This window comes from Zingiber officinale, chromosome 3B (genome assembly GCF_018446385.1).
Source record: "Zingiber officinale cultivar Zhangliang chromosome 3B, Zo_v1.1, whole genome shotgun sequence".
NCBI classification, from domain to species: Eukaryota; Viridiplantae; Streptophyta; class Magnoliopsida; order Zingiberales; family Zingiberaceae; genus Zingiber; species Zingiber officinale.
Window position 1 is genome coordinate 111,499,266 of NC_055991.1, and position 25,558 is coordinate 111,524,823.

General features: G+C 40.6%; 1 protein-coding gene across 1 annotated transcript in view; it reads left to right on the forward strand.

Moving 5' to 3' along the window:
* Positions 1-1,343: 1,343 nt before the first annotated feature.
* LOC122055119 (beta-glucosidase 26-like) overlaps positions 1,344-25,558 on the forward strand; it is a 30,008-nt gene continuing 5,793 nt past the window's right edge. Inside the window, exon 1 of the mRNA XM_042616506.1 lies at positions 1,344-1,448. Coding sequence (XP_042472440.1) covers positions 1,344-1,448 — 105 coding nt within the window. The remainder of the gene's footprint in view (positions 1,449-25,558) is intronic.

Consider the following 25,558-nt stretch of genomic DNA (forward strand, 5'->3'; position numbering starts at 1 on the left):
CTATTCACCCCCCCCTCTAGAGCTTCTCGATCCAAAAATTAGTATCAGAGAGGGGTCGCGTTAATCTGGTGCAACCACCAATCACGCAATTTTTTTCGTGGCATATTTCAGTTTTACGGAGTCAATTAGGATTAGCTTAATAGCTATATTCTTATTATTTTTTTTCTTCGAATCGGTTTTTGCTCAAGGCTGGTGCAACACCACTCGAGTTCGTTAATTCTTAACCTTATTTCCCGCACTGCTAATCCAAGACATAGTCTTGGGATATTTCTGCTATTTTTGTTTTGCATATTTAACAAATGGCCCAACAAGAGGGTTTCAGCACCGTTCGTCCCCCGCTCTTCTCCGGAGAAGACTTCGGGTACTGGAAGGGATTAATGGAAACTTACCTGAAGATCTAGTTTGATACCTGGATGATTATCAAGACTGGAATACAACAGCTAACCGATGAAGACGACAAGTCGACACCCTGCGAAAAATGGGAACCGACTCTAATCAAGAAGGTGGAAGCTGATGCCAGAGCGACCTGCACCTTCCATTGCGGACTGACCAAGGAGGAGCTCAACAGAGTTGGACCGTTCTCCAGCGTAAAAGAGATTTGGGAGAAGCTGATCGAACTCCACGAGGGCACCTCAGACACCAAGGTTAGTAAAAGAGATCTTCTATTTAATAAACTATATAATCTAAAAATGCAGGAAGGAGAGACGGCAAGTCAACTCCACGCGCGCATACAAGACGTTCTCAACTCCCTCCATTCAATCGGGCAGAAAGTCGAGAATCGAGACACCATAAGGTACGCACTAAACTCGTTTTCAAGGAGTACATTGTGGGCATCAATGGTAGATGCCTACAAAGTCTCCAGGGATCTATCTTCTATAAAATTAGATGAGTTATTTTGTGAGTTTGAATTGCATGAACAGACTAATACACAGCCAACCGAGAAGGGGGTTGCTTTGATTGCCGGTACCAGTTGAACACGCGAACCAAAATCACGACGAAGAACTGAACTAGAATCGGAAGTCGAACCTAACTCAGATGATGAAGACGATGAATTGACAACCGAACTAGTAAATCTTGTGAAGAAACTCTACAAGAAGATGAAGGGCTTCAACAAGAGAGACCTAAAGAAAGCAGTACAATCCAAGGAAGGTCAACCCAGCTCAAGAGTCAAGTTCGAGGTGATCTGTTATGGGTGCAACCAGAAAGGGCACATCAAGGCCAACTGCCCAAACCAAAAGGATGCAAAGAAGCAAAGGAAAAGGAAGGTGCTGAAAGCGACTTGGGAAGAATCCTCAAAAGAAGACACCGACGATGAACTCGATCAGACGAGTCTACTTGCGCTGATGGCCCGGGACCATATTGAACTGTCTGAGAGCGAGAGCGAGTCAGAAGTCGAGTCCGATCGAAGCCACGGATCCATATCTGTTTCCGAATGGCCTGACCCCGCTGTAAGTGTTCCTCGACTTAACAATTTAGTTAATTACTTACTACGCAAATTAGCTAAGTCAAACCTAAAGGTCAAGTCACTTCTAAAGGAAGTAGCAGTCCTTAAAGAAGTGACTAACCCCAAGATCTTACCTAACCCAGTTCAGACTGGAAGTTCAACTCGAGTTCAAAAACTTGAGGAAGAAAATTCTAGTCTGAAAACTCAGGTCAAGGATTTGAAAAACACTTTAGAACGGTTCTCTTTGGGCTCCAAGAAGCTTGACCTAATTCTTGGGACACAAAGAGTCGTTTACAACAAAACTGGGCTAGGTTATAAAACTAAAAGAAAATATAGATCTTACCTGTCCTTAGTAAATAGACAAAATGATAAATCAGTCCAAGCATGGGTACCCAAGTCCAACCTGGTTAATCAAGTTGGACTTGGTCAATACTGGGTCCCTAAGGATCAAATACATTACCTCGATAGACTATATCGAGGCTATGATCCAGGGGGAGCTAGAAGAAAAACAATAAAAATAAAACTAAATTAAAAATAAAATTAAATTCAAATTCAAATTAAACTTAAATTAAAATTCAAATTAAATCAAAATCCAAATTAAATTGAAATTAAAATTAAGATCAAAGTCAAACAAAATCTTAAAAAACCAAGGGAAGGCTTCAGAATAGCTGGCACCTCCAAACTTAAGCCACCCGACAAGGGTAACCAAGAGTAGACTACCCGGTAGGGTAATTAAGGTTAGATTAAACTGGGCTAGGTTTAACTTGACTCACGGTACTGGTGAAGTATTGGATGATAGTACGTTGGAAAGCTTAGTCATCGCATGTCTAGGAAGATAAGGCTTCGACCTGGTGCATTTGGCTAAGTGGAACTGACCGAAGCTACCCTTTATGGATCCTAACCAATTAGACCAAGGTTTTGTATTAAGTTCAATGGGTAGGACTATTTGGAAAACCTCGAAGGCATGGTTACTTTAATGATATCCTTGTGACTCACCATAGCCCAAAAGTTTATCCAATGAACGCCTACTTGTTGAACCCAAAGCTAAACCTGAATCTAACACAAAGTTAAACCAAACCCTAAAATTGAACCTAATTCATCTCATAAAAATTATAGAATTACCTGATTGAAAATTTAGATTGGGTGAGATGATTAAGGAATAGAAATTAAAAAAAAATCAAATTTGAAATTCAAATTCGAAATTAAAATTCGTAATTATAATTAAATTAATTCTGACTTAAGATTCAAATTCAAAATTCGAAAATCGAAATTAAAATTCGTAACTATAATTAAATTAATTCTAACTCAAGATTCAAATTCGAATTAAAATTCAAATTTTGAAATTAAAATTCGTAATTATAATTAAATTAATTCTAACTCAAGATTGAAATTCGAAATTTGAATTAAAATTTGAAATTTGAATTAAAATTCGAAATTTAAAATTAAAATTCGTAATTATAATTAAATTAATTCTAACTTAAGATTCAAATTCAAAATTCGAAAATTGAAATTAAAATTCGTAACTCTAATTGAATTAATTCTAACTCAAGATTCAAATTCGAATTAAAATTTGAAATTCGAAATTAAAATTCGTAATTATAATTAAATTAATTCTAACTCAAAGATTCAAATTTGAAATTCGAATTAAAATTTGAAATTCGAAATTAAAATTCATAATTTAATTAACTTAAAATATTTTTCAAAAATTAATTAACTTAAATATTTTTCAAATTTTAATTAACCTAAAATATTTTTCAAATTTTAATTAACCTAAAATATTTTTCAAAAATTAATTAACTTAAATCTTTTTCAAATTTTACTTAATTTAAATATTTTTCAAAATTAATTAACTTAAAATATTTTTAAAAAATTTAATTAACTTAAATATTTTTCAAAATTAATTAACTTAAAATATTTTTAAAAAATTTAATTAACTTAAATATTTTTCAAAATTAATTAACTTAAAATATTTTTCAAAATTAATTAACTAAAATATTTTTTCAAAATTAAATTAACCTAAAATATTTTTCAAAAATTAATTAACTTAAAATATACTTTCAAAATTAATTAATTTAAATATTTTTTCAAAATTTATTAACTTAAAATATTTTTCAAAATTAGTTAACTAAAATTTTTTAAAAAAATTAAATTAAACTAAATTTTTTTTCAAAAATAAATTAACTTAAATATTCTTTCAAAATTAATTAACTTAAAATATTTCTTCAAAATTAAATTAACTTAAAATATTTTTCAAAAATAAAATTAACTTAAAATATTCTTTCAAAATTAATTACCTAAATATTTTTTTAAAATTAATTAACTTAAATATTCTTTCAAAATTAATTAACTTAATTCAATTAAGTTGATATTACTTAAGAAATTAATAACCTTTTAAATCTTTTTCAAATGTTTATAAAACTCTTCAAAGTTAAAAAGCATAACCAATTAATCAATTTTAAAAAAAAAGGAAAAAAGGACACGTGGCGCCGGTCAGAGGCGCCTCCCACACAAGGGAGGCGCCCTAAACAGCGGCAGGAAAACTCCCGCCGACTTACCTAAGGCGCCTCGGATCATCTCCGAGGTGCCTCCAAAGGCGCCTTAAGAAGCCTTTAAGGCGCCTTCAACCCGGAATATTGCCACGAACAGAAGCCTTTCTCGCGAAGCCGAGCACGAGATTCTCGTGCGATTTCTCCCCAACCAAGGTGCCTTCAACCCACCTCATCCTCCTCTACTCCTAGCAATGCCTCCTAGGTATACTCTAAACCTCCCTTAATCATCTATTACATAAATTTCGTACTAGTTTTGCTATTTTTCTTGTATACTGTCAAAAATAGGAAACGTCGCATTGTTGATCCTACACCGGCTAGGGCCCCTTCTATGGACCCTAGATTCCCCTTGGAACAGCATAGGATAGATTTTGCTAGATTTATCTTTTAGTCCATTAAACCTAGGTATATAGGTAGGATATTTTTTGCCCAATTTTGTCTCCCCGCAGTCCAGATGATAGATTACTATCACCTAAGAAAACTGGTTGACTGCAACACCACAGTAAATCAAGACTTGTGTGCCCAATTCTATCACAACCTTGAAAAGGTTGATGATAACACCTATTCCACCAGAGTTGGTGGAACTGACATTCAATTTACTCCCTCCCTGCTTCACACTAGCTTAGAGCTTAGGGAGTCTCCATGTACATTCTTATGTTACCCGAGTAGGGATCTACCATTCGGTGATCCCTATTCCCATATTACCTTAGATGACATCTATATGCACTTTTTTAGGGAGGAGAGACCTCTTGGACTAACTGAGTTCAGGTCGACCCTTCTTAGAGTTAAGGACTATGTTATGTACAGAGTCCTGACAGCTTGCATTCTGCCCATCACATCTCGAGATGTCTCGAAGATGCGACCATCCCACTCATTCTTTTTGTACACTCTTAGCCAGCGCTTAGATATAGACATTGCACTGCGTATGTTTCATAACATCATTCATGCATCTAGTACAGTCACGTCTGGAGTGATCCATATGCCCTACTACCATATCCTGACCCAGATTTTCTCCACCTCTAGTATAGACACTACCAGAGGAACACTCATCCCACTTACCATATATGAGGAGTTAGGTCAGCGTAGTTTTATATTAGCGGGTGTAGAGGTCACTGCCGAGGGCATTCTGGCCTAGAAGGGTCGGCCACCGCCAGTCGCTGCTCCAGGTGCTCCAGAGACCGAGGACGTACCAGGCGAGGGTGAGGAGTGGCCAGACTTCTTAGCCGAGGAGTTTTTCGCAGATCCTTCCACCTCTGCCGGGCCCTCCACATCAGTCGGGCCTTCGACTTCGGCACCTCCTTCCATTGAGGACAGACTCGCTCGACTCGAGATCCAGCCCATTTAGACCCGGAGGGCTGTGCTAGATAGCCATCGCTTCCTCCGATCTCTTCGATCCGAGATAGCTGCAGGGTTCGCGTCTCTCCGAGATGAGATACGGCTCCAGGGACAGCCTCAGCCTGCACCCGAGCAGCCTCTTGCACCACCTCCAGCTGACGACCCTCCAGCTGATGATCCTGCTTTCGATGATCTTGCCTTTTGACACTATCACTTGATGTATTTTGGACAGACACCTATTTGTCTTCTCTGATTGTACTACTATTTGGTTGTCCTCTACTTATTTATGTTTACTAGTTTTAGTTGTTTACAATCTGCACAAATGGTAACATGTTAGGTAGAATAGGTCCTGATGTTCATATTAGTTTCCTACCTTTTTTTTCAAAATCTGCTTAATTATATTTCTAAATTTTAGGCAAATTTTGTTGTTTTCAAAATTCTAATTTTACTAGATTTTCAAATTTGGACTTAGCCTAGGCTCTACCCTAGAAATCATGCTCCCCTAGAATTCAGCCAGAGCATCTCACAAACACCTAGACTTACCTTGCTTGTGTTTGAAAAACATAGAACGACGTGAGATGCATAAGGTACAGCCTGGACTCAAGAATGCTTATATTTGTGCATCAATATGAGTCTGGGCATTAAACACCTAATTAACAGTAATCAAGTCAAGTCATCCAGTCATAGTCAAATCTAACTGGATCTATTGACTTAACTTGACTAACCAAGTGAAAGCTGTTGCCCTCTAGGTAATCAGCTAGTAGCTAGATGGTTAGATATGTGGCCAAAAACCTAAGTGATTGACTTTTAAATTTTTGAGTTCACTCAGGCATGAACATTAGGGCTCTGATACCTTAGTTAAAGAGAAATTAGCTATTTTATAATCAATCTAACTCAACTCATGCTTGGACATTAAGGATTTAAGCTCCTCCCTTGCCCTCAAAAGTTTAAAATTGATTATTCGTCTAAAAGAAAAATCCTTTCAAATTTAGCTAAGTTTTCAAAACTTTAACTTTCAAAAGTCATTTTTGTACTTTTTAGACTAGGCTTTCAAAATTCTGGCCAAGTAAAAAGCAAAATCTTTTCAAAAATTATTTTATTTTTTTTGGCCTTAGCCGTTCTTAAAAGTCTTTTTGAAATAATTATTAACAAAGCTTTTCAAATTTATCTAATTCCTTCAAATTTCTTCAAAACACACTTTCCCTTAACTAAGTATTTTGAAAATTTAGCTAAGTATTTTCTAACAGATTCACAAAACTTAGCTAAAACTTTCAAAGACATGTTTTTCAAAGAATTTAACTAGGTTTCAAAATTGGCTAAAGCTATATTTCAAAGTCAACTTTTTAGCCTTTTAAACTCAATTAAAAGAAAAAATTGCTCTTTAGACCTTGATTTCACTTAGCTAAGAATATTAATTATAAAAAACTAAGTGTTACCAAAATATTTTTCCTCTTTAAAAGCCTAAGGTTTCAAAATTTTGACTAAGATGTTTAAAACTAAAGTTGCTTTTGCTATGCTACAAAAGAAAAATCTTTCTCTAGCAAAATTAATTGATAAAGTTTTAGAAAACTAACTTCGAACTCAAACTATTTTACTTAGCGATTTGATTTACAAGAAATATCATTTTTTAAACAAAGTGTCTTAAAGATTCCTCACTTAGTCTTTTTCCTCTTACCTTTGTCCTAAAATCTTTGTGAAAAGTTAAGATTCTTTTAAACGTGTTCATTCTTTTTGATAAATGGTAAAGGGGGAGAGTAGAGAAATTCAAAAGCAAAAATTTATAAAGAATGCCTTTATTAAGGGGGAGCCTGACAAAGTTTAAGTTTTAGCTTAACCATGCGTGCATTCAAAATTTATTAAGCTTGCTTACTTAAACTTTATGCATCTATTTTACCTAGCTTTGAATTTCAGTTGCCATAATCAAAAAGGGGGAGATTGTTGGCGTGGGAAGCATCCGACGATTGACCGTTGTTTTGATAATGACAAAGGAATTCAAAGCTAAGTTGTTTTGTGATCTAACGTACTTAATTGAGTGTTTCAGGAAAGTCCTAGCTGCAGTTAGGCAGGTAGAAAACCCTAGGGGGTGGTAACCCTATGTCATAGGGGGTGGTAACCCTATGCAGAAAGTCTTGGCAGGTCGAGAGCTTCAGGCAAAAGTCCTAAAGTGGGGTGTGTGGGGGGGGGGGGGGGTAACCCTAGGTGGAAAGTCCTGGTGATACAAACCAGGTGAAAGGCTGGACGGGCCGGGAAGCGGAAGTCCAGCAGAAAGTTCGGAAGCTTCGAACGTTGAGCAAAAGTCCAATCGATCTGGAGGATCGCACTAGCAACAGGTAAATCTCCTGAGTGGAGTAGGTGAGGACGCGTTCCCTGTAGAGGGAACAGTAGGCGTCGGGTCGACCTAGGGTTTTCAATTGGAAATCCGAAGTCTGACCCGAATAGTCCGACGACTGTCAATTATATCTATCATATTGTTTCTGTGCTAACTTTGTTTTGTAGGGTTTGTGTTTGGGACTAACACATTTTGCAGGAACAAAGAAGCAACTTAGACCTCGGATGAACAGTGTCCAAGGCGCCTCCATGGGGCTTGGAGGCGCCTTGGGTGCTAGCCGAAGCCAGCTATCCAGAAACGCTGGAGGCGCCTCGGAGGTCCCTGGAGGCGCCTTGGACCAGGCGTTGGAGGCGCCTTGGAGCAGCTTGGAGGCGCCTTCAGTGGGATAAGGCGTGACTAGATCAAAGCTGATCCACGCGTGTGACTCGACAACCTGGAGGCGCCTCGGACAGGCTTGGAGGCGCCTCCAGCACTGTTTATAAGGAGGGTTCAAGCAACAGCTTGGTATAACAACTCTCAAGCGATCCTTCAACTATTTGCTGCTCAAAAGATGACCCAGAAGTGCTGAAGCGACGCCCCGACAACCAGAAGCTGCAATTCTACTTTTCTCTGTTGTCGGTATAAGATTACGATTGTTTTATTTGTATTGTATTTCTGTAAAACTTTTAACGATTATAGTTGTTGCCCAAAGTAAACGCTCAACGAGCGTGGGCCTTGGAGTAGGAGTCGCCACAGGCTCCGAACCAAGTAAATACTTGTGTTCGCGTTTGTTATCTTTTATTTTCACTGCTTTAAACTCGAATAGTGTTTTATGAATACGTTACGAAATAGCCACGAGCGCTATTCACCCCCCCCCCCCCTCTAACACTTCTCGATCCAACAGTTGACAATTCCTACATAATTAATTAACAAGATATAGATGTTAGAGTGTATACTAAAAGTCTAGCTTTTGTAAACATTTATTTTTGAAATAAAAGAATCACATTGGTCAATATGAGCATTTATTTGATAAATGTAATTATTCAATTAATTTATATAGTAGACAACATAGAGTGTGGTGTCACACTCAGAAGATCATATTGCCGGTTCTCTATAAATTATAAACAAGTTGCTCATGACTAAACTGGAAAGGAACAAACCATCAGAATAGTCGTAGTGTAATTAAGTATTAGTTTATCTTGACTAATAAATTACACTGATACACTTTAAGTGTATTGAGTAGGATCATTTAGATAAGTTCTTTTTGTACTGACTTAGTAAAAGAGCTAGACCTTAGTTATTATGGAAGTGTGTGCTCTTAATCCTAATATAATAGTAAGCACATATATTTAATATTTATTTCTTTAACTTATCAAAGGGTGAGGTTTAGCTCGATAAATCAATATGCCTGATAAGTTGGGAAATGATATTACTTATAGTGTGTGTTGTTGATTATAGAAGGAATCTGTGTCCTAGTCATCTAGGTTGAGAATGTCCCCAAGAGGAGCTCATAAGGTTTGTCATGTTAAACCCTGTAGGTGGACTTAGTCCGACATGACGATGAAGTTGAGTGGTACTACTCTTGGAGCTAGATATTAATTAAGTGAGTTGTTAGTAACTTACTTAATTAGTGGATATTCGTAATCTTAAACACAGGGAGACTAACACACTCATGATAAGAAGGAGCCCATAATGTAATTTGGGATTGGTGCGGTAGTGCGATAATAACTCTCTAGTGGAATGAGTTATTATCGATGAACTTGAGTTGTGTGTTCGGGGCGAGCACGGGATACTCAAGCTCATCGGAAGGCCAAAATCAATTTCTCCTCTAGATCCTTGTCGTAGCCTCATTATAGCCTCAAGTCCATCCAAATGTAAGGCTCTTCTTGGTATCCAAGAAGGAGGCCGGACTATTGCTTGGTAACCAAGCAATGGCCGACCACATCCTCTTATAGGGGTCGACCCTATTGCTTGGTGACCAAGCTTGTAGGGGCTGGCCAATATTAATTCAAATAGGAAGGTTGTTTTGAATTTTTAAAAATCTTCTCTTTGTAGAAAACTATATGTTTTAAAAGAGAGATTTTAATTTTTAAAACTTTCCTTATTTGAATTTGGCCACATGTTTTAATAGAGAGTTTTAAAACTTTCCTTTTTTAACCATCCTCATGGTTTAAAAAAAGGGAGATAAGTTTTAAAATTAAAATTTTCTATCATCATGTTAAAAAAGGAAATTTTATAAGAGAGTTTTTAAAATTTAAAACATGATTTTAATTTTTAGAAACTTTCCTTTTTTAACTCCTATTTTAGGAAAGAGAGCTTGTAAAATTTTATAAGAGTTTTTTCTTGTAAAATTTTATAAAAAAAAATAATTCCTTTTTTCCTCTTGATGAGGTGGCCGGCCACATAATAAAAAATATAAAATCATCACAAAAATTAATTTTGGTGATTGATTAAATCAAGAGGAAAGAAAAGGAAAAATTAAAAGGGAAAAGGAAAAACTCTTGGATGATTTTATTTTTGTAAAAAGTTTTTCTTTATTTGCCTTGGGCAAGTAATATAAAAGAAGGGGTGAGGGGGCTTCATGAGACACAACTCTTATTCTCTTGCTTGGAGATCTTTTGGTGGCCAGCCCTCTCCCTTCTCCCTTTCCCTTTGCTCTCTTCTCCTTGGTGGTGGTGGTGGCCGGATTTTAGAAGAAGAGGAGGAAGCTTTTGGGTGGTGTTCATCTTGGAGGATCGTCGCGCACACGACGTCCAAGGCGAGGCGAGGAATACGGCAGAAGATCTCGAGGTCATTAGCTTACAAAGAGAAGGTATAACTAGTAATTTTCTTCCGCATCATACTAGTTATTTTCTTTGTAAAAATTCTAAATACAAGAGGCAATTAGATCTAGTTTATCGAATTTATTTTTCGAGTTTGTGTTTTCTTCTTTTTCGAATTTGTGATTCGATTGTTCTTTTTGGTTAACCTAGAGTTATTTAAGGAAATAAATATTAGCTTTCCTTAAAAGGCTTTGCCTAGGCGGTGGTGGTTGCTCCCATATACAAGAAGGCCATGTGCCTCACCATGTAGTCCTGGAAGCCAATTTTGGAAATTAATATTTATGGAATTAATCACTAAGGTAGATTTGAATCAATAGTGTTAAGTTCCGCTTACGATTCAAATCTAAACCATTAAGAACAGATAAGTTAAATTTGGAATCAATGATGTTAAGTTCCGTCTGCGATTCCTAATTTAACTTCTAAAGAACACAATAGGTTATTTAAGGAAAGGTTCGACACTTGTACAAAAATTTTTATACAGTGGAACCGGTACGTTTTCCTAAAACTAACCAACAATAGAGATCGAGTAGTCGAAACAAAGCAAGCGAAATCATCCAATGAAATAAAGCATAAATATGAGTATTACATCAAAACCAATCCATAATTACTCCCTCATCCTAGAACAAGGACTTTACTCTATAAACGCCGGAGAAAAACCCGAAGACATAGTATATTTAAACATACAATTCTCAAACACAAAGAGAGAAAGAAGAAGTATGCTTATCCAACGACGACGAGTGATCTTCAGATCCAATCCTTTGCTTCTGGAGTTGATGTGGTGATGAAAGATCGCTGGACGGAGGTCCTGGACAGCGTGGAACGACACCAAGTCGATTCTCTCTCTGACGACTCGCTTCTCCGCTCTCCCCCTTGAGGAAAAGGGTTAAAACCCTTTTATAGGCTAGGGCGCGGCTGTGGCGGCACGACCGTGCCAATATGGCACGATCGTGCCCTTTCTTGTCTCTGGCCGCACTGCACGACCGTGCCAATTGGCACGGCCGTGTGAACTTGGGGCTCGGCTCCTGGGACACGACCGTGTAGGGTTGCATGACCGTTCCTTGCTTGGCTTCGGTCGTGGGGGCGGGGGGGGGGGGCCACGACCGTGCAGGGTTGCACGGTCGTGCACTGATCTGCCTCTAGTTGGTCGTACGGCCGTGCAAGAGTTGCACGATCGTGCTCTACTTCTCTTCTTTTTGGGCACACGGCCGTGCAAGGTTACACGGTCGTGTTCTCTAGCTCGTTCCAGTGCGTTGACAATCGTTGTTTTTGCTCCGAAAGTTATCCCCGTCAACACAAAATCAAACAAAGAGCAGATATCCGAACAAAAGAGTATATATAATGAGTACATGATAAAAGAAGCGATCATGCAAAGAATATATATGTATAAAGCAAGTGAATGTGTATTAAAATATGCATAAACGATCATAATATTTACGCACATCACACCCCCAAACTTGAACCTTTGCTTGTCCTCAAGCAAAACGCTACAAACTATGTTCATGAGCGCCTAGCAGTGTTTCATAATCCCTAGTGCATTGGCCTAACTCTATCAACTAGTTTCATTGATAAGCACGATTGTGGAGTAACCTAAGTATGGCCTAATCAAAAGTTCTTTGTGCTCGGTGCAATAAGTATATCAAACTCTTGAAGTTTCAATTTTTTGTCCTAGTTAAGTCGTCATACAATTGAGTTCCTAATGTTCCCGGTGATAGGCACTTACCTGCCACACACTTGGTTTGTTTTCCTTAAATTACACAAGGTCTCAAAGGATACTACTCGGAATCAAGAGAAACATAACATTCATTTCCCCAGTAACCTAACTCGGTCTCAAAGGGGTGAATTGTTAGTTTCCACTCACGACAACTATTTTTTTTATCCCTTATTCAATTTTTTTTTTGTGTCACAAATACGAGATGCATATGTTGGGATTTAGATTTTTCTAAATGATCTTCCATGATCCGAGGTCATCCATTAATCAAAATGTAATTAAGAAATCACCATGAGAACAAAAGTACTAAACAATTTCGATGAATCATAACTATTTCAAAAATATTTCTATTATTCAAGCTTAAGTACTTAAGTGTAGTGAAAATAAGGTTCTTAAGGTTAGGCCAAAACTTATACCAAACTTCATACAATACTTAGCTTATTTCATTATACTAAAGATAGAGAAAGGAGATACACCAAACATACTAACACTATCTTGACAACACATGAACTAAGAAAATGCTAGTCATTTTGCTATCAGACAAGTAGCAGAAAAAAGTAGAAGGTTTGATGTTCTCAAATATGCTGAAACATGAAATGAATAAACAAAGCAAAATACAAATGAGATGTAAATAGAAATATGAAACTAATAAAATTCGAATAAATAAAGCAGACTAATAAAATATGCAAAATAGAAAAAAATAAAATATGCAGAAAGAAAAGAAAACTCGACTCGACTCAAGTTGTGCAGACAGACACAACACCCCCCCCCCCAGACTTAGACTTTTCACCATCCCAATGAAATCAATACGGTGGCGGGGTGGGGGATAAGAGGGTCCCCGATGTGTGCCAAGGGGAAATCTAGGCATACCAAGAAGATGACCAAAGTGTTGATGATATTGATAAATGGCATCTACTTGTTGTCTAGTGATATTCCTATCATCCATAAAATTCCTCATTCTTTCCTGATCAACCTCATAGTCCTGAACGAACCCTATCACCTGACTATGGAAGTCCCTAGTAAACTGAAAATGATCCTGTACCTCCCTAAACTAGTCTTTAGATAGCTTGAAGCGACCCTCCAACAATCGTTGTTGGGTATTTTGCTTCTCATGAAGGGAGCTTAAAGAGGCACGGAAGTCAGAAAAATCAAATTTAGAGGGTCCCGTACCATAGGCAAAAGAGTGCCTACGAGGTTCAGGATGTCCGGAAAGGTGCGGGAATCCTGATGACGAGGGCTCTTGGTGGTACTTGGTTTCTTCTATAATGGAGAGAATAGTCTCGGGGTGTAAATCAGTAATCACCCAGTTCGCGGGGTTGCGAACTGAAGTGCGCTCAGGGCATGGAAGGGGTAATGGAAAATCATTGTTCCTAGGGAAGGCAAACTCATTCTCATCTCGACAAATCATCTTCATTGCAAGATAAGAATCGATGTCGATCTTGTCATTACCATGAATAACCTCTAATTCATCAAGCTCACAACCTAGATTGAATGCTATTTGGGTGATCAATCCACCAAACACTATCATCCCAGAAGATGCTTTAGCTGCTCTCAATAAATTCTGTAAGAAATGAAATCCGAAATCAAAATCCACCTTATTCAACATCACCCAAAGAGAATAGAGCTCTACCTTTCTAACCACCCCATCACTCTCTCCTCGACCAAAGATCGTTTTGCTCATCACTCGGTGGAGGTATCTAAAGGTCTGGTTTTGCATGCGGGATGCCTTAGCTCTAGAAGGTTCATAAGGGTCCTTTGATCCGGTTATTGACGTCCAAAATTCATTCCATCTAATCTCATCATCAAACTCACGGACACCACCAATGGATAAACCAAATCAATTATTAAAATCACTAAAAGTCCACCGAACTTCTTTATTCATCATCCTAAAAATTATGACACCTACGTAGTCATCCTTAGATGAAAATTTAACATCAATCGAGCTTAAAAATTCAAAGACTAGGCAGGGGTAAGTCGGTGCATGAGCGTACATAATATCATTCCAATCTAAAAAACTAATCATCCAATCTATGTCATCCCTAATTCCTAGCATATCCATAGTAATGGGATCCATATATTTAGTGCATATAATTTTTCTAGCGATAAGGATATCATATCTAGCTTTTTGTTCATGATTTCTAAAAATAATATTAAACTCATTTTCGTTACCTTCGTCACGTGTCACTCTTTTCCCTTTGCCTTTTGAAGAAGACGTCTTCCCTTTGCCTTTATCGCCTCCCGGTGCATCTCCTTCGCCAGATCCACTACTTCCTCGACGAAGTCTCTTCAAGATCTATGACATGGTGTGCAAAGTTTTGAGAAATTTCTTGTGGAGATGGGTCTTGAGGATGGGAGAGTAGGAGAAGGAAGGAAAATAGGAGAGTTACTTCTCTCTTTCCGGATTTATGGCTTGGAGAAGTGTTAGATCTAGATGTAGATCTAAGCAAAAAAAAACTCTAGAGGTGGGAATTAGGGTTTGATGAGGTGTAGTGGGGAGGAGAAGGCTTTTGGGAGAGAAGGAGATGGAAATTAGGGCTTTTGGAGGAGTAGGCGGCGCACACGGGTAGGGGCACGAGCGTGTCTTATAGACACGACCAGGTTAGGTGGGGTTCTGCACGACCATGCTGATTGGCACAACCTCCTCTTTTCTTCCTTCAGCCAAAGTCGCACAGCCATGCCGATTAGCATGACCCATTCCTCCTTCTTCTCTGCATAGGTCGCACGACCGTGCCAATTGGCATGACCTGTGGCTTTGGTCCCTCTGTTGGCTTCGCACGGCCGTGTGGGGTCACACGATCGACTCCTTTAAGCACACGGGGACTCACCTTTCACCATTTTGGTTCCTCTCATGCCTCCACGCCCATGAAATGCTCACGGCTAGCTCGTGGAGGTTCTACACATCCTGAAAATGAATACCCAAAAATAAAGAAATAATAAAAGTACTCGACTTGAACTTACTAGAGAAATAAAATGATGAACAAAATGATGAACAAAAAATGAAAAATCCTTGGGTTGCCTCCCAAGAAGCGCTTGTTTTAGGTCTTTAGCTCGACCCCGTTTCAGTTAATGTGGACTAAACCCGTGGAAGCACGGCTCTCCTCCTAGGGTTAATGCTCCAGTTTACGCCTTTAGTTTTGCTCGTGCAGGACAAATGCATTTCTTATTGCTCACTGGAGGGGAACTCTCATGGAAACTGCACTCCTCAACTGTGTGTATGTTGATCTTGCTAGAATTTCCCTGAGAAGAGGGGTTGTAGATAGAGGAATCAGCTAAATCAAATTTAATCCTTTCTTTGCCGATCCAAGGATAACTTGTGACTTTTCACATCAATGAGGGCTCCAGTTGTGGCAAGGAATGGTTTTCCAAGGATGATCGGTATCTTGGGATCCTCCTCCATATCCAGGATAATGAAATATGTGGGAATGATATATCCACCCACTTCTACTAGCACGTCTTCCACTATTTCTATTGGGTATCTACATGAATGGTCAGCTAATTGCAGTGTCATAGTAGTCAGTTTAATGTTCTGGAGTCTCAGCTTCTTACATAAGGAGTACGGAAGTAGGCTAACACTAGCTCCCAAGTCGCAGAAAGCTCTCTGTATGAGTTCAGAACCAATTTTGCAAGGTATGGAAAAACTCCCTGGATCCTGAAGTTTCGATAGAATATTTGCCATAAGTAGAGCACTGTAGTTTTCTGTTAATGCTACAGTCTCGAAGTCACCCTTCTGCCTCCTCTTAAATAAAATACCCTTTAAAAAATTTACGAACTTCGACATTTGGTGCAGTGCATCTATCAGTGGTACTTCTACGTAAATTTCCTTAATCTTCTTCAGGAATCGGTTGAACTCTTCATCCTTTTGGGATGTTATCAGTTTCTGAGGGAAAGGAATTGTCTGACTTTACGGGGGAATTTGAAGAGTTCCTTCAACTTTCTTGGTGATCTCCTTTCTATCCCTGTTCTGGATCTAATTGGGAAGTGGGGGAGATGGTTCTTCCTCTAAGTCAGATCCTTTCTGAATAGTGATTTGGGGGTCTCCCAAAGTTTGTCCGCTCCTCAGCTCGATGTGGTTGCAGTGTTCTACTGGATTTATATCAGGCTTTCCTAGAAATATTCCCTGTGCTCTTGAAAAAGACTGGGCTATCTAGGCTATCTGGTTGTCTTGCATCTTCTGATATTTTTCTGAATTTTTCAGTCTTTGAGTAAATTGCTTGATCTCATTCTTCATCTCTTTTTGCTCTGAGAGGGCTTCTTCAAGCATCTTTTCGATTCTGGACAGTTATAAAGGTTGTTGTTGATAAGTCTGTTGTCCAGATGGGTAGCTCTGTTGCCCAGGTTGATAGCTTTGTTTTACTAGCCCTTGGTCCTGATCGTTTTGGTATGAGAAATTTGGGTGATTCCTCCATCCTAGATTATATGTGTTGGAGTACGGATTGTTTTGCTTCTGGTTGTAATTGACTATTGCATCACATTGCTCAAGTTGGTTTATCTGTGCTTGTATTAGCCCTAGGGGGCAAGTATCTTGAGCATGATCCGTACTTCCGCAAGTTTCGCAAACACAAACTATTGCATTGGTTGTGTTGTTTCCCATGACCTCAAGCTTCTTGGTCAGAGCGTCTAGCTTTGCAGACATGAGTGTGACTGCATCTACGTCAAATTTTCCTAACACCTTTATTGGATTCCTTGAGAAAAAACCACTAAATCTTTCAGTTGGCCACTGATAGTGGTTTGCACTGTTGGTGCAACCTTAGGTCAAGGTTGACCTGGTTGACCAGACTCGAGTTGACTTGACTCGAGTTGTGTTTTGATGTTTGACGAGTTATGTTTGACAATGTTTGACGTGAACAGAAAAGTTATATCTTGATGTTCGACAAGGATACAAGCCTGGGAGATTGTGGGTGCAACCCGTGGTCAAGGTTGATCTGGTTGACCCGAGGTGAGTTGACCTGACTCGGAAAAGTCCAAGCAGGGAACTTGGCACGGGAAAAGTCCAAGTAGGGAGCTTGGCATGGTGAAAAGTCCAAGCAGGGAGTTTGGCACGGGAAAAGTCCAAGTATGGAGACTTGGCACGGAGAAGTCCAAGTATGGAAGCTTGGCACATGGGAAGTCGGAGAGGGCTCGGTAGCTCGTTCTCCGGACTGTGGTCAGAGAGGGCTCGGGAGCTCATTCTCTGGACCGGATGGAAGTCGGAGAGGGCTCGGTAGCTCGTTCTCCGAACTGTCGTCAGAGAGGGCTCGGTAGCTCGTTCTCTGGACCGGATGTGGAAAGTCCTGGTGAGTGAAGCCAGGCAGACGGATAAGTCCTGGTGAGTGAAGCCAGGCAGTGGGAAAGTCCTGGTGAGTGAAGTCAGGCAGTTGTGAAAACCCTAGTGAGTGAAGCTAGGTGAAAGTCCTGGTGAATGAAGCCAGGCAGTGGGAAAGTCCTGGTGAGTGAAGCCGAGCAAGGGAAAATCCAGATGGATCAAGGGTGATCGGACATCTGGTGTTGAGAAGGTCAAGTAGGTCAAGGGAGTGACCGGATACTTGACACGAAGAGAAAAGTCCAAGTGGGTCAAAGGGATTGACCGGACACTTGGTGGGGAGTCTTAGCAGGTCAAGGGAGTGATCGGATGCTAAGCATGATGTACCAAGAGGTCAAGGTTGACCGGATATTGGTTTGGACTTGGTTTGGACTTGGTTTGGACTTGGTTTGGGCAAAAACCAAGACCTGGATCGGTCTGGAGACCGATCAGAAAGCGATCAGTGTGCCTCTGTGAGCTTACTGATCGGTCTAGGGACCGATCAGCAAGAAGCCTGATCGGTCCCCGGGACCGATCAGGGTACGCACAGAGAGTTGGGCAACTCTCTGTGAAAGCGTTCTGATCGGTCTGGGGACCGATCAGCATAGAGCCTGATCGATCCCCACGACCGATCAGATCAGCCCCAGACCGATCAGGGTGATGCCTGATCGGTCTGGCCCTAGCCGTTGTGACTCAACGGCTAGGTTATTTCGGGCTTCTGTGTTCTGGTCTTTTTGCTTGCAGGTTCGCAGGTTGGCTCAGGATATCAGAGGTTATAAAAGGAGATCGAGGGCTACTGCTTCTACTTCTTCTTCCTCCTCTGAACTGAGCTGCTGTTCTTCTGAAAGCTGTGCTCTTGAGCTTTGCTGAGCTCCGAAGCTTCGGGTGAGCTTCTTTGACTGAGTTGCTTGTTGGCATTCGTCCGTGAAGTTGGTGCTTCATCCGGGACTTCAGTCGATGAGAAGGCAAGTGAGTATTTGTACATTCATTGTGTATTTTGTTCTTGCTCTTCTTTGTATTTCCATATTGCTGTTGCAAGCTATTGTGGCGAGGTTTCTCCACCCACAAGGAGTATTTATTAGCCAGTTCTCCGGGGACTCATCCACCGAAGGATTGATAGGGCTCGTCCACCTTACGGACACGCCGAGGAGTAGGAGTATCACCTCCGAACCTCGTTACATCCATCGAGTTTGAGGTTTGTCTTTTTCCTTTTCGTTTTTACAGTTTCATTTCCCCTGCGCTAACCCTAATCGTAGGAAGAAACGCGAAGAATTTGGGGTGGCTATTCACCCCCCCCCCCTCTCTAGCCGCGATCATCGGTCCTAACATGCACCACATTCTCTATGATCTCTTCAGCTTCATCAAGGCTCTTATTCATTAGTGCTCCTCCTATTGCAGAGTTGAGGGATACCTTCGTGTGATAGTTGATTTTATTGTAGAAGGTGTGTAGAACCAACCATTTCTCAAGGCCATGATGGGGGCACTGTCTCAGCATACTTTTAAATCTGTCCCGGGCTTCAAATAATGATTCTGAGTCTATCTATAGCGATTAAGTTCCTCATATGGGCGGTTTTGCTCGGTGGGTAGAACTTGTCCAGAAATTTTTGCTCACACTGCTCCCAAGATGATATGCTGTTTGTTGGAAGGGAATTTAGCCACTGCTTGGCTCTATCTTTCAGGGAAAATCTGAAAAGAAACAATCTTACTGATTCTAGAGGGACCCCGTTCACTTTCATGGTACCACAAATCTCATAGAAAAGCTCTAAGTGGTGGTTTGGATCATCGTGCGGTCCTCCTCCATATTGATTCTGCTGAACCATGTGAATTACTGTAGGCTTGATTTCAAAATTATTAGCTTCGATTGCGGTCGAGTGATGCTAGACCGAACCCCTCGTGCATAAGGTGCTTCATAATCCTTCAACAGTTTGTCAGCCATCTCTGAAGATTCTTGTGTGGCTTGAAATGCTTTTTGTAAGTTTCTTCTTCTCAAGAAAGTCCTATCGATCTCTGGATCGAACGGTAGAAGCTGTTCTGAAAGATTATCTCTTCTCATGCAAAAAATAAGATATGGAATATAATAAAGAAAAGAGTGAAATAATATTATATATATTTTTTAGGCTTTTTAATAAGAATGCAAAAAATAAAGAGAAACAAAAATAAAACTATTTATCTCTAAAACGCAGAATACTAGAAAAAGGAAAGATAAAGAAAAAAAAAACTAAGTCTAGTGTAATCTAATATGATTTTCACTAATGTTATAGACGCAACCCTTGACAACGACGCCAAAAGCTTATTACGAGTCCGCAAGTGCACGGATTCATCGTCAGTAATAAAGATTATCAATCCCACGAGGATTGGTTATAAGCACTAGCAATGGTTCACTTAAGATTAGCTAAACTACCGATGGTTGTAAGTTATGTAAAAAAAAGAGATTGGGAAGCGGAAACGAGAACTAGTAACGAAGAAGTAATTAACTTGGTTTATGTAGAGTTCTAGGAGTTCAGTTTCATTGTGGTGGTATTGATGTATCACATACTATCCTATATTCATTGTTCATCAGCATTCATTCGTCGGAAGCTAAAACAACTATCCTTAAATACCAAATAAAGAAGATCCCTATGAAATCCTATTACGGTTAACCCCTTTCACTAGGGCGCCTCGGTAGATCACAAGAACACAACTCTAATTGGTGTTATTAAGGATAGAAATAAGGAGTTTAGTTTGGTCTCTTACTTCCTTATGGAGAAGTTGTCTCTCCTTTCAAGGAAGTACCCTAGATGTCCGTGAATGGGTTACCCTTGTCACTAGGGCCCCTCGGGTGTAAAATCTAAGATATTTCCCCTACGAGGTTGACAATTCCTACACAATCAATTAACACGATATAGAGATCGAGTAGTCGAAATAAAGCAAGCGAAATCATCCAATGAAATAAAGCATAAATATGAGTATTACATCAAAATCAATCCACAATTACTCCCTCATCCTAGAACAATGACTCTACTCCATAAACGTTGGAGAAAAACTCGAAGACATAGTATATTTAAACATACAATTCTCAAACACGAAGAGAGAAAGAAGAAGTATGCTTATCCAACGATGACGAGTGATCTTTGGATCCAATCCTTTGCTTCTGGAGTTGATGTGGTGATGAAAGTTCACTGGACGGAGGTCCTGGATGGCGTGGAACGACACCAAGTCGATTCTGTAAAATACCGAAAATATACGAATATTAATAAGGGATTTTTCCAAAATTTTTAGAAATTTTTCGGGAATTTTTCGGAGCTCGTATGGACGAGTAACGGGGGCAAGAACGGGGCCGGGAAAAAGCCTGTTTAGGCTACCCATTTATGTGAGGAAAAGTTTATTTTCTTTTCCTTTTCTAATTCTTTTTCTTTTTATTCTTTTTTCTGATTTTCTTTTCTTATTTCTGTTTCTCCTCCCCGAAAACCGCCCGTGCCCTCTTCCCTTCTTCACTCACGCCGAAGCCCTAATCTCCCTGCCCTAGCCACCCGGCGACGCCCGACCGCCGACTACCACAGTCTCCGCCGGCCATCTCGTGCCCTAGCCGAGCTTCCTCCTGTCGAGGCTGCGCCCTAGCATCCTCTTCCGCCACCACAGCGAGCGCCGGAGCCGATCCCTAGCAGCGTCGCCGCCAATCCGACCCGACGCCACTGTCGCCGGAGACGCACGGAGCAGCGCCTCACCTTTGGTGCCCAGCATCGACCACCAAAGTGTAGCGAGCCCTGACGTTGATTTCCTCTCCTCCGACACCCTCTGCCCTCGTCCAGCCGCGAGCCCTAGCCGGCCGACCCGTGACTCTATCTCCTCTTTTGAGCGTCGACAGCCGACCAAGCTCCTTTGCCCTAAATCTGCCGACCCAGCACCGCCATTTCTGGACCTAGCCGGTTATCAGAAAACTTGCTGCCATTGTCGACGAAGCCTCAGCCCTAGCACTGGTTATCGTGAGCTCTAGTGGAGGTCGCAGAATTCTGTCGAGCCGAGGTTCTTCCTTTTCTTCTTTTCGCCAGCGCTGACCTAGGGCTTCTGTGTGGTTTGAGACTTCAGTGTTGCTGTTCGTTGGTACAGGCTGCCTGAATTTTGTGTTTTTGCTGAGAGTCAATAGTAGCTATTTAGGGGTAAGCATAGATTTGATCTCTTGTCTGATCACTTTTAGCTCCACCAGAATCTTTATGCTTGTTAGAATGTTTGCAGGTGTTGGTGATACGGTTTGAACCAAGAGATTAGTGAAAGGTAAGGTTTTTGGGTTTAATGTTTGTGGATTTAGGTTTTGATGTTGATAAGTTAATTGATGATTAGTTAAGGTTGATCAATAATTAGGATTTTTCCTAATTGAATTAGGAGTTTGATTTGGTTATTTGATACATGTTGAGTAACTAAATTATATGTGTTTAATTAGGTAGGTTAATGATTATGACTTAGGGTTTTGCCCTAAATTATGTTGGGAATTTTATTTAGCAATTCATTTTAATTTTTAGCTAAATAAAATATCTGTGTATTGGTATCACAGGACTTTGACGCGAGACGAGTATCTCGGAGTCAGATCGGACCTTTCTATTTTCGGAGGTGGGTACTTTGACTTATGTCTTTTGATATGCATAATAAAGTGTTTAACATATAGCAAGAATTGTGTTTTCCATTTTATTCGGTTGGTCACTACATGATCTGTTACATGTTATTTGTTTATTTATTATACCCTGCATGTTGTTATTTATCTGACCATACATGCTTCCGGTAGTGACCCAACCATGTGATACATCATGTTCTGGACCTAGGGTTTTATATGATACCCTATCTGTTTGTGTACCTTCCATTTGATACATTGACTTGTGGTACACCTTGTATTTATGTATGGATCTTGCTATGCTATTCATGAGATTGCCATGCTTAGTGTCATGCATCATGTTTGCATGCTGTGCGATTGTTGGCTCCGCTATGGTCGAGCCCATCGCCAGTTACATGTACTGCACACACCACCACCACCCATGGGTTAGTGGTATATCAGACAGGTGTGTGGCGGTTCTGCTGTTTGGCTCCGTTGGTCTGAGGACTCAGCGTGGTAGCCGGCAGTCAGTTCCGCTCTGTTTGGCTCCGCTGGCATTTAGTGTAGCAGCGTAGTAGCCGGCAGATGGTGGACTCTGTTTGGCTCCGTTGGTCAGATGACTCAGCGTGGTAGCCGGCAGAGATATCCTCCCCGTCATTGTGTACCGGGAGATGAGAGCATTGAGCTCCCCCATTTATGATTTGGGGCCAGAGGACAGGAGTACTCCGACAGCATTCCGTCCACTCAGTCACTGTCAGGAGCAGTGATGTCCGAGTGCACGGTCACCATATGCATTTATTGCATTTTATTGTTGTGATTGCTGCACTTATATGCTGCATTTGTATGGATGCATTTGATTGACATGCATACAGGATTATGATTTCTTCGGTCTGACGACCTGTTACCTTTGTACCTTGATTCCGGTTAGTACAGTTATCTCCTGATTTCATTTCAGTTGCATTTATTCCTTCTCGTATTCAGGAGACTGTACGCATGATTAGTGTTGTCTGTTATTTGTTTTATTATGCATATCAGTTGTACCTGCTGAGTGTTGGACTCACCCCGCCTCCATTGTTGATATTTTCAGGTTGAAGCTGTCCGGAGCAGTTCCAGTCGCTGGCCCCCCATCTGCACGTAGAGCTAGTTCTCTACTAGTTCGCTATTTGTTTTATTTTGGCCTTTTTCTATATCAGACTTTGTTTTAGTATTGTCTTTGGAATTTTCCTATGGATATTGTATGGAGTGATATCTTTTGATGGATTTTTGATATGATATTAGATTTCATTCTACTACGTGCCTGCCTGGACGGCAGAAGAGGTGAGTTCGTTGGATTTGAGCTTTACGAGTGTAGTGGAGTAGGGTGGATTTTGAGTCAGAGTCCTATGGTTATTGATTACTATTATAACTGCGTGGTTGTGACAGCCAGAGGCTGAATATCTTTATTAACTGCGTGGTGTTTGTTTTTATTTTTTTGTTATCATTCCAGCCGTCTGTGGCTGATGTATATGTGATATGTAGAAAGTTTCATATTGTCCGCCGTACAGGGGAGATGCTGCCGAAATTTCTTCGGACAGAGACTCCTCTGGGGCGTGACAGATTCTCTCTCTGAATGCTCGCTTCCCCGCTCTCCCCCTTGAGGAAAAGGGTTAAAACCCTTGTATAGGCTAGGGCATGACTGCGGTGGCAGGACCGTGCCCTTTCTTGTCTCTGGCCACACAGCACGGTCGTGCCAATTGGCACAGCCGTGTGAACTTCGGGCTCGGCACTTGGGACACGGTCGTGTAGGGTTTCACGAGCGTTCCTTGCTTGGCTTCGGTCGTTGGGGGGGCGGGGGGGGGGGGGCACGACCTTGCAGGGTTGCACGACCATGCACTGATCTGCCTCTGGTTGGTCACACGGTCGTGCAAGAGTTGCATGGTCCTGCTCTACTCCTCTTCTTTTTGCACGGCTGTGTTCTTTGGCTCATTTCGGTGCGTCGACAATCGCTATTTTTGCTCCGAAAGTTATCCCTATCAACACAAAACCAAACAAATAGCAGATATCCGAACAAAAGAATACATATGATGAGTACATGATAAAAGAGACGATCATGCAAAGAATATATATGTATAAAGCAAGTGAATGTGCGTTAAAACATGCATAAACGATCATAATATTTACACACATCAGTCACATTGGAGAGTTTGAGTGGATTTAGCATCAGCTTCGATCTTCTTCATTAGGTGCAGGTCCTAGTTGTAGCATGCCACCGGTTTTCCATCATCGTTGAGTGGTAATGCGAAGCCTATTTGGATGATTATCCAAATTTCAACTTGCGTCTTCAAGTGGTACTCCATCTGACTTTTCCAGTAACTGAAGTCTTCACCGGAGAAAAGAGATGGACAAGCAGTGCTGTAGCTTTCTTGGTGGGCCATTTAGAAAAAGGATTCTCGTACAAAAGAAATGGAGAATATTTCAAGGCTTGGTCTTGGATTAATAGTGCGTGATAAAAAAAATAGGAACTAAAGAACTCGAGTGGTATTGTATCAACTTTGAGAAAAAACTCGATTTTGAAAAAAATGGTTGGAAGGGTGATAGTACCGATTCCGATCAACTCCAAAAAAAAAAAACAATACCACAAAAATTGCTCAAACGGTGGAATCATCGATTCAAAGCAGCCTTGCTTTGATACCAAATGTAGCAATTATAGGATTGAAAGTGCTAGAGGGGCGGGGCGGGGCGGGGGGGAGGGGGTGAATACTGTTCGTGGTTTTCACATTCTTTAAAAACTTGGAGAGACAAATGCAGCTGAATAAAGATAGAAAGGAAAAACACACAATGCTAACATGGCCAAGTTTTACTTGGTTCGAATCCTATGCCGACTCCTACTCTAAAGCCTGCTATCGTTGATTGCTTTCGTTGGGCAATCACTATCAATTCGAATAAGTACAAGTAGAGATTTACAATATTTAAAGAATTGTAATAATTTAAATGTACTGACAACTACATATTTGAAGAATAGTGTCTTCAGTCGTTAGAGCAGCATTTCGACATCTTACAGTCATTTTTAAAGCAATGACCAAGAGAGAAGGTCGTTCAGATTGTTGTATAAAAGCTGTTGGTCAAACCCTCCTTTTATAACCCTGTCTGAGTGTTTGAATCCCATCCCAAGCATCTAGAGTGTGCTGACATAGCAAGCTCTCATTGAAACTTCATCCTAGAAGTTTATCCATGTCCAAGGACTCAGATCCCCTCCGAGCGCCTGGACCGCTAACATTGGTCGGCCAGTCGTTGCCCTCCAACTCAGCGTGATGATAAGATTTTGCTTGTCCAAGCGCCTGGAGCAACTTCGAGCTTTCGGACCGCCCGAGTGCCTGGCCAGGCACCCGCCTGGGGGTGCTCCCTTGTCAAACCTTACCCAGGCGCCTAGTGCAACTCTGGGCACCCAGAGTCCAGGTGCCGGGAGCTCCTCCAGGTGGTCGAACCACTATTTTTCCAACTTTTACCTTTCTGTGTGTGTGTGTATAATAATAATAATAATAATAATAATAATAATTTTGACAGTTTTCATATTGTC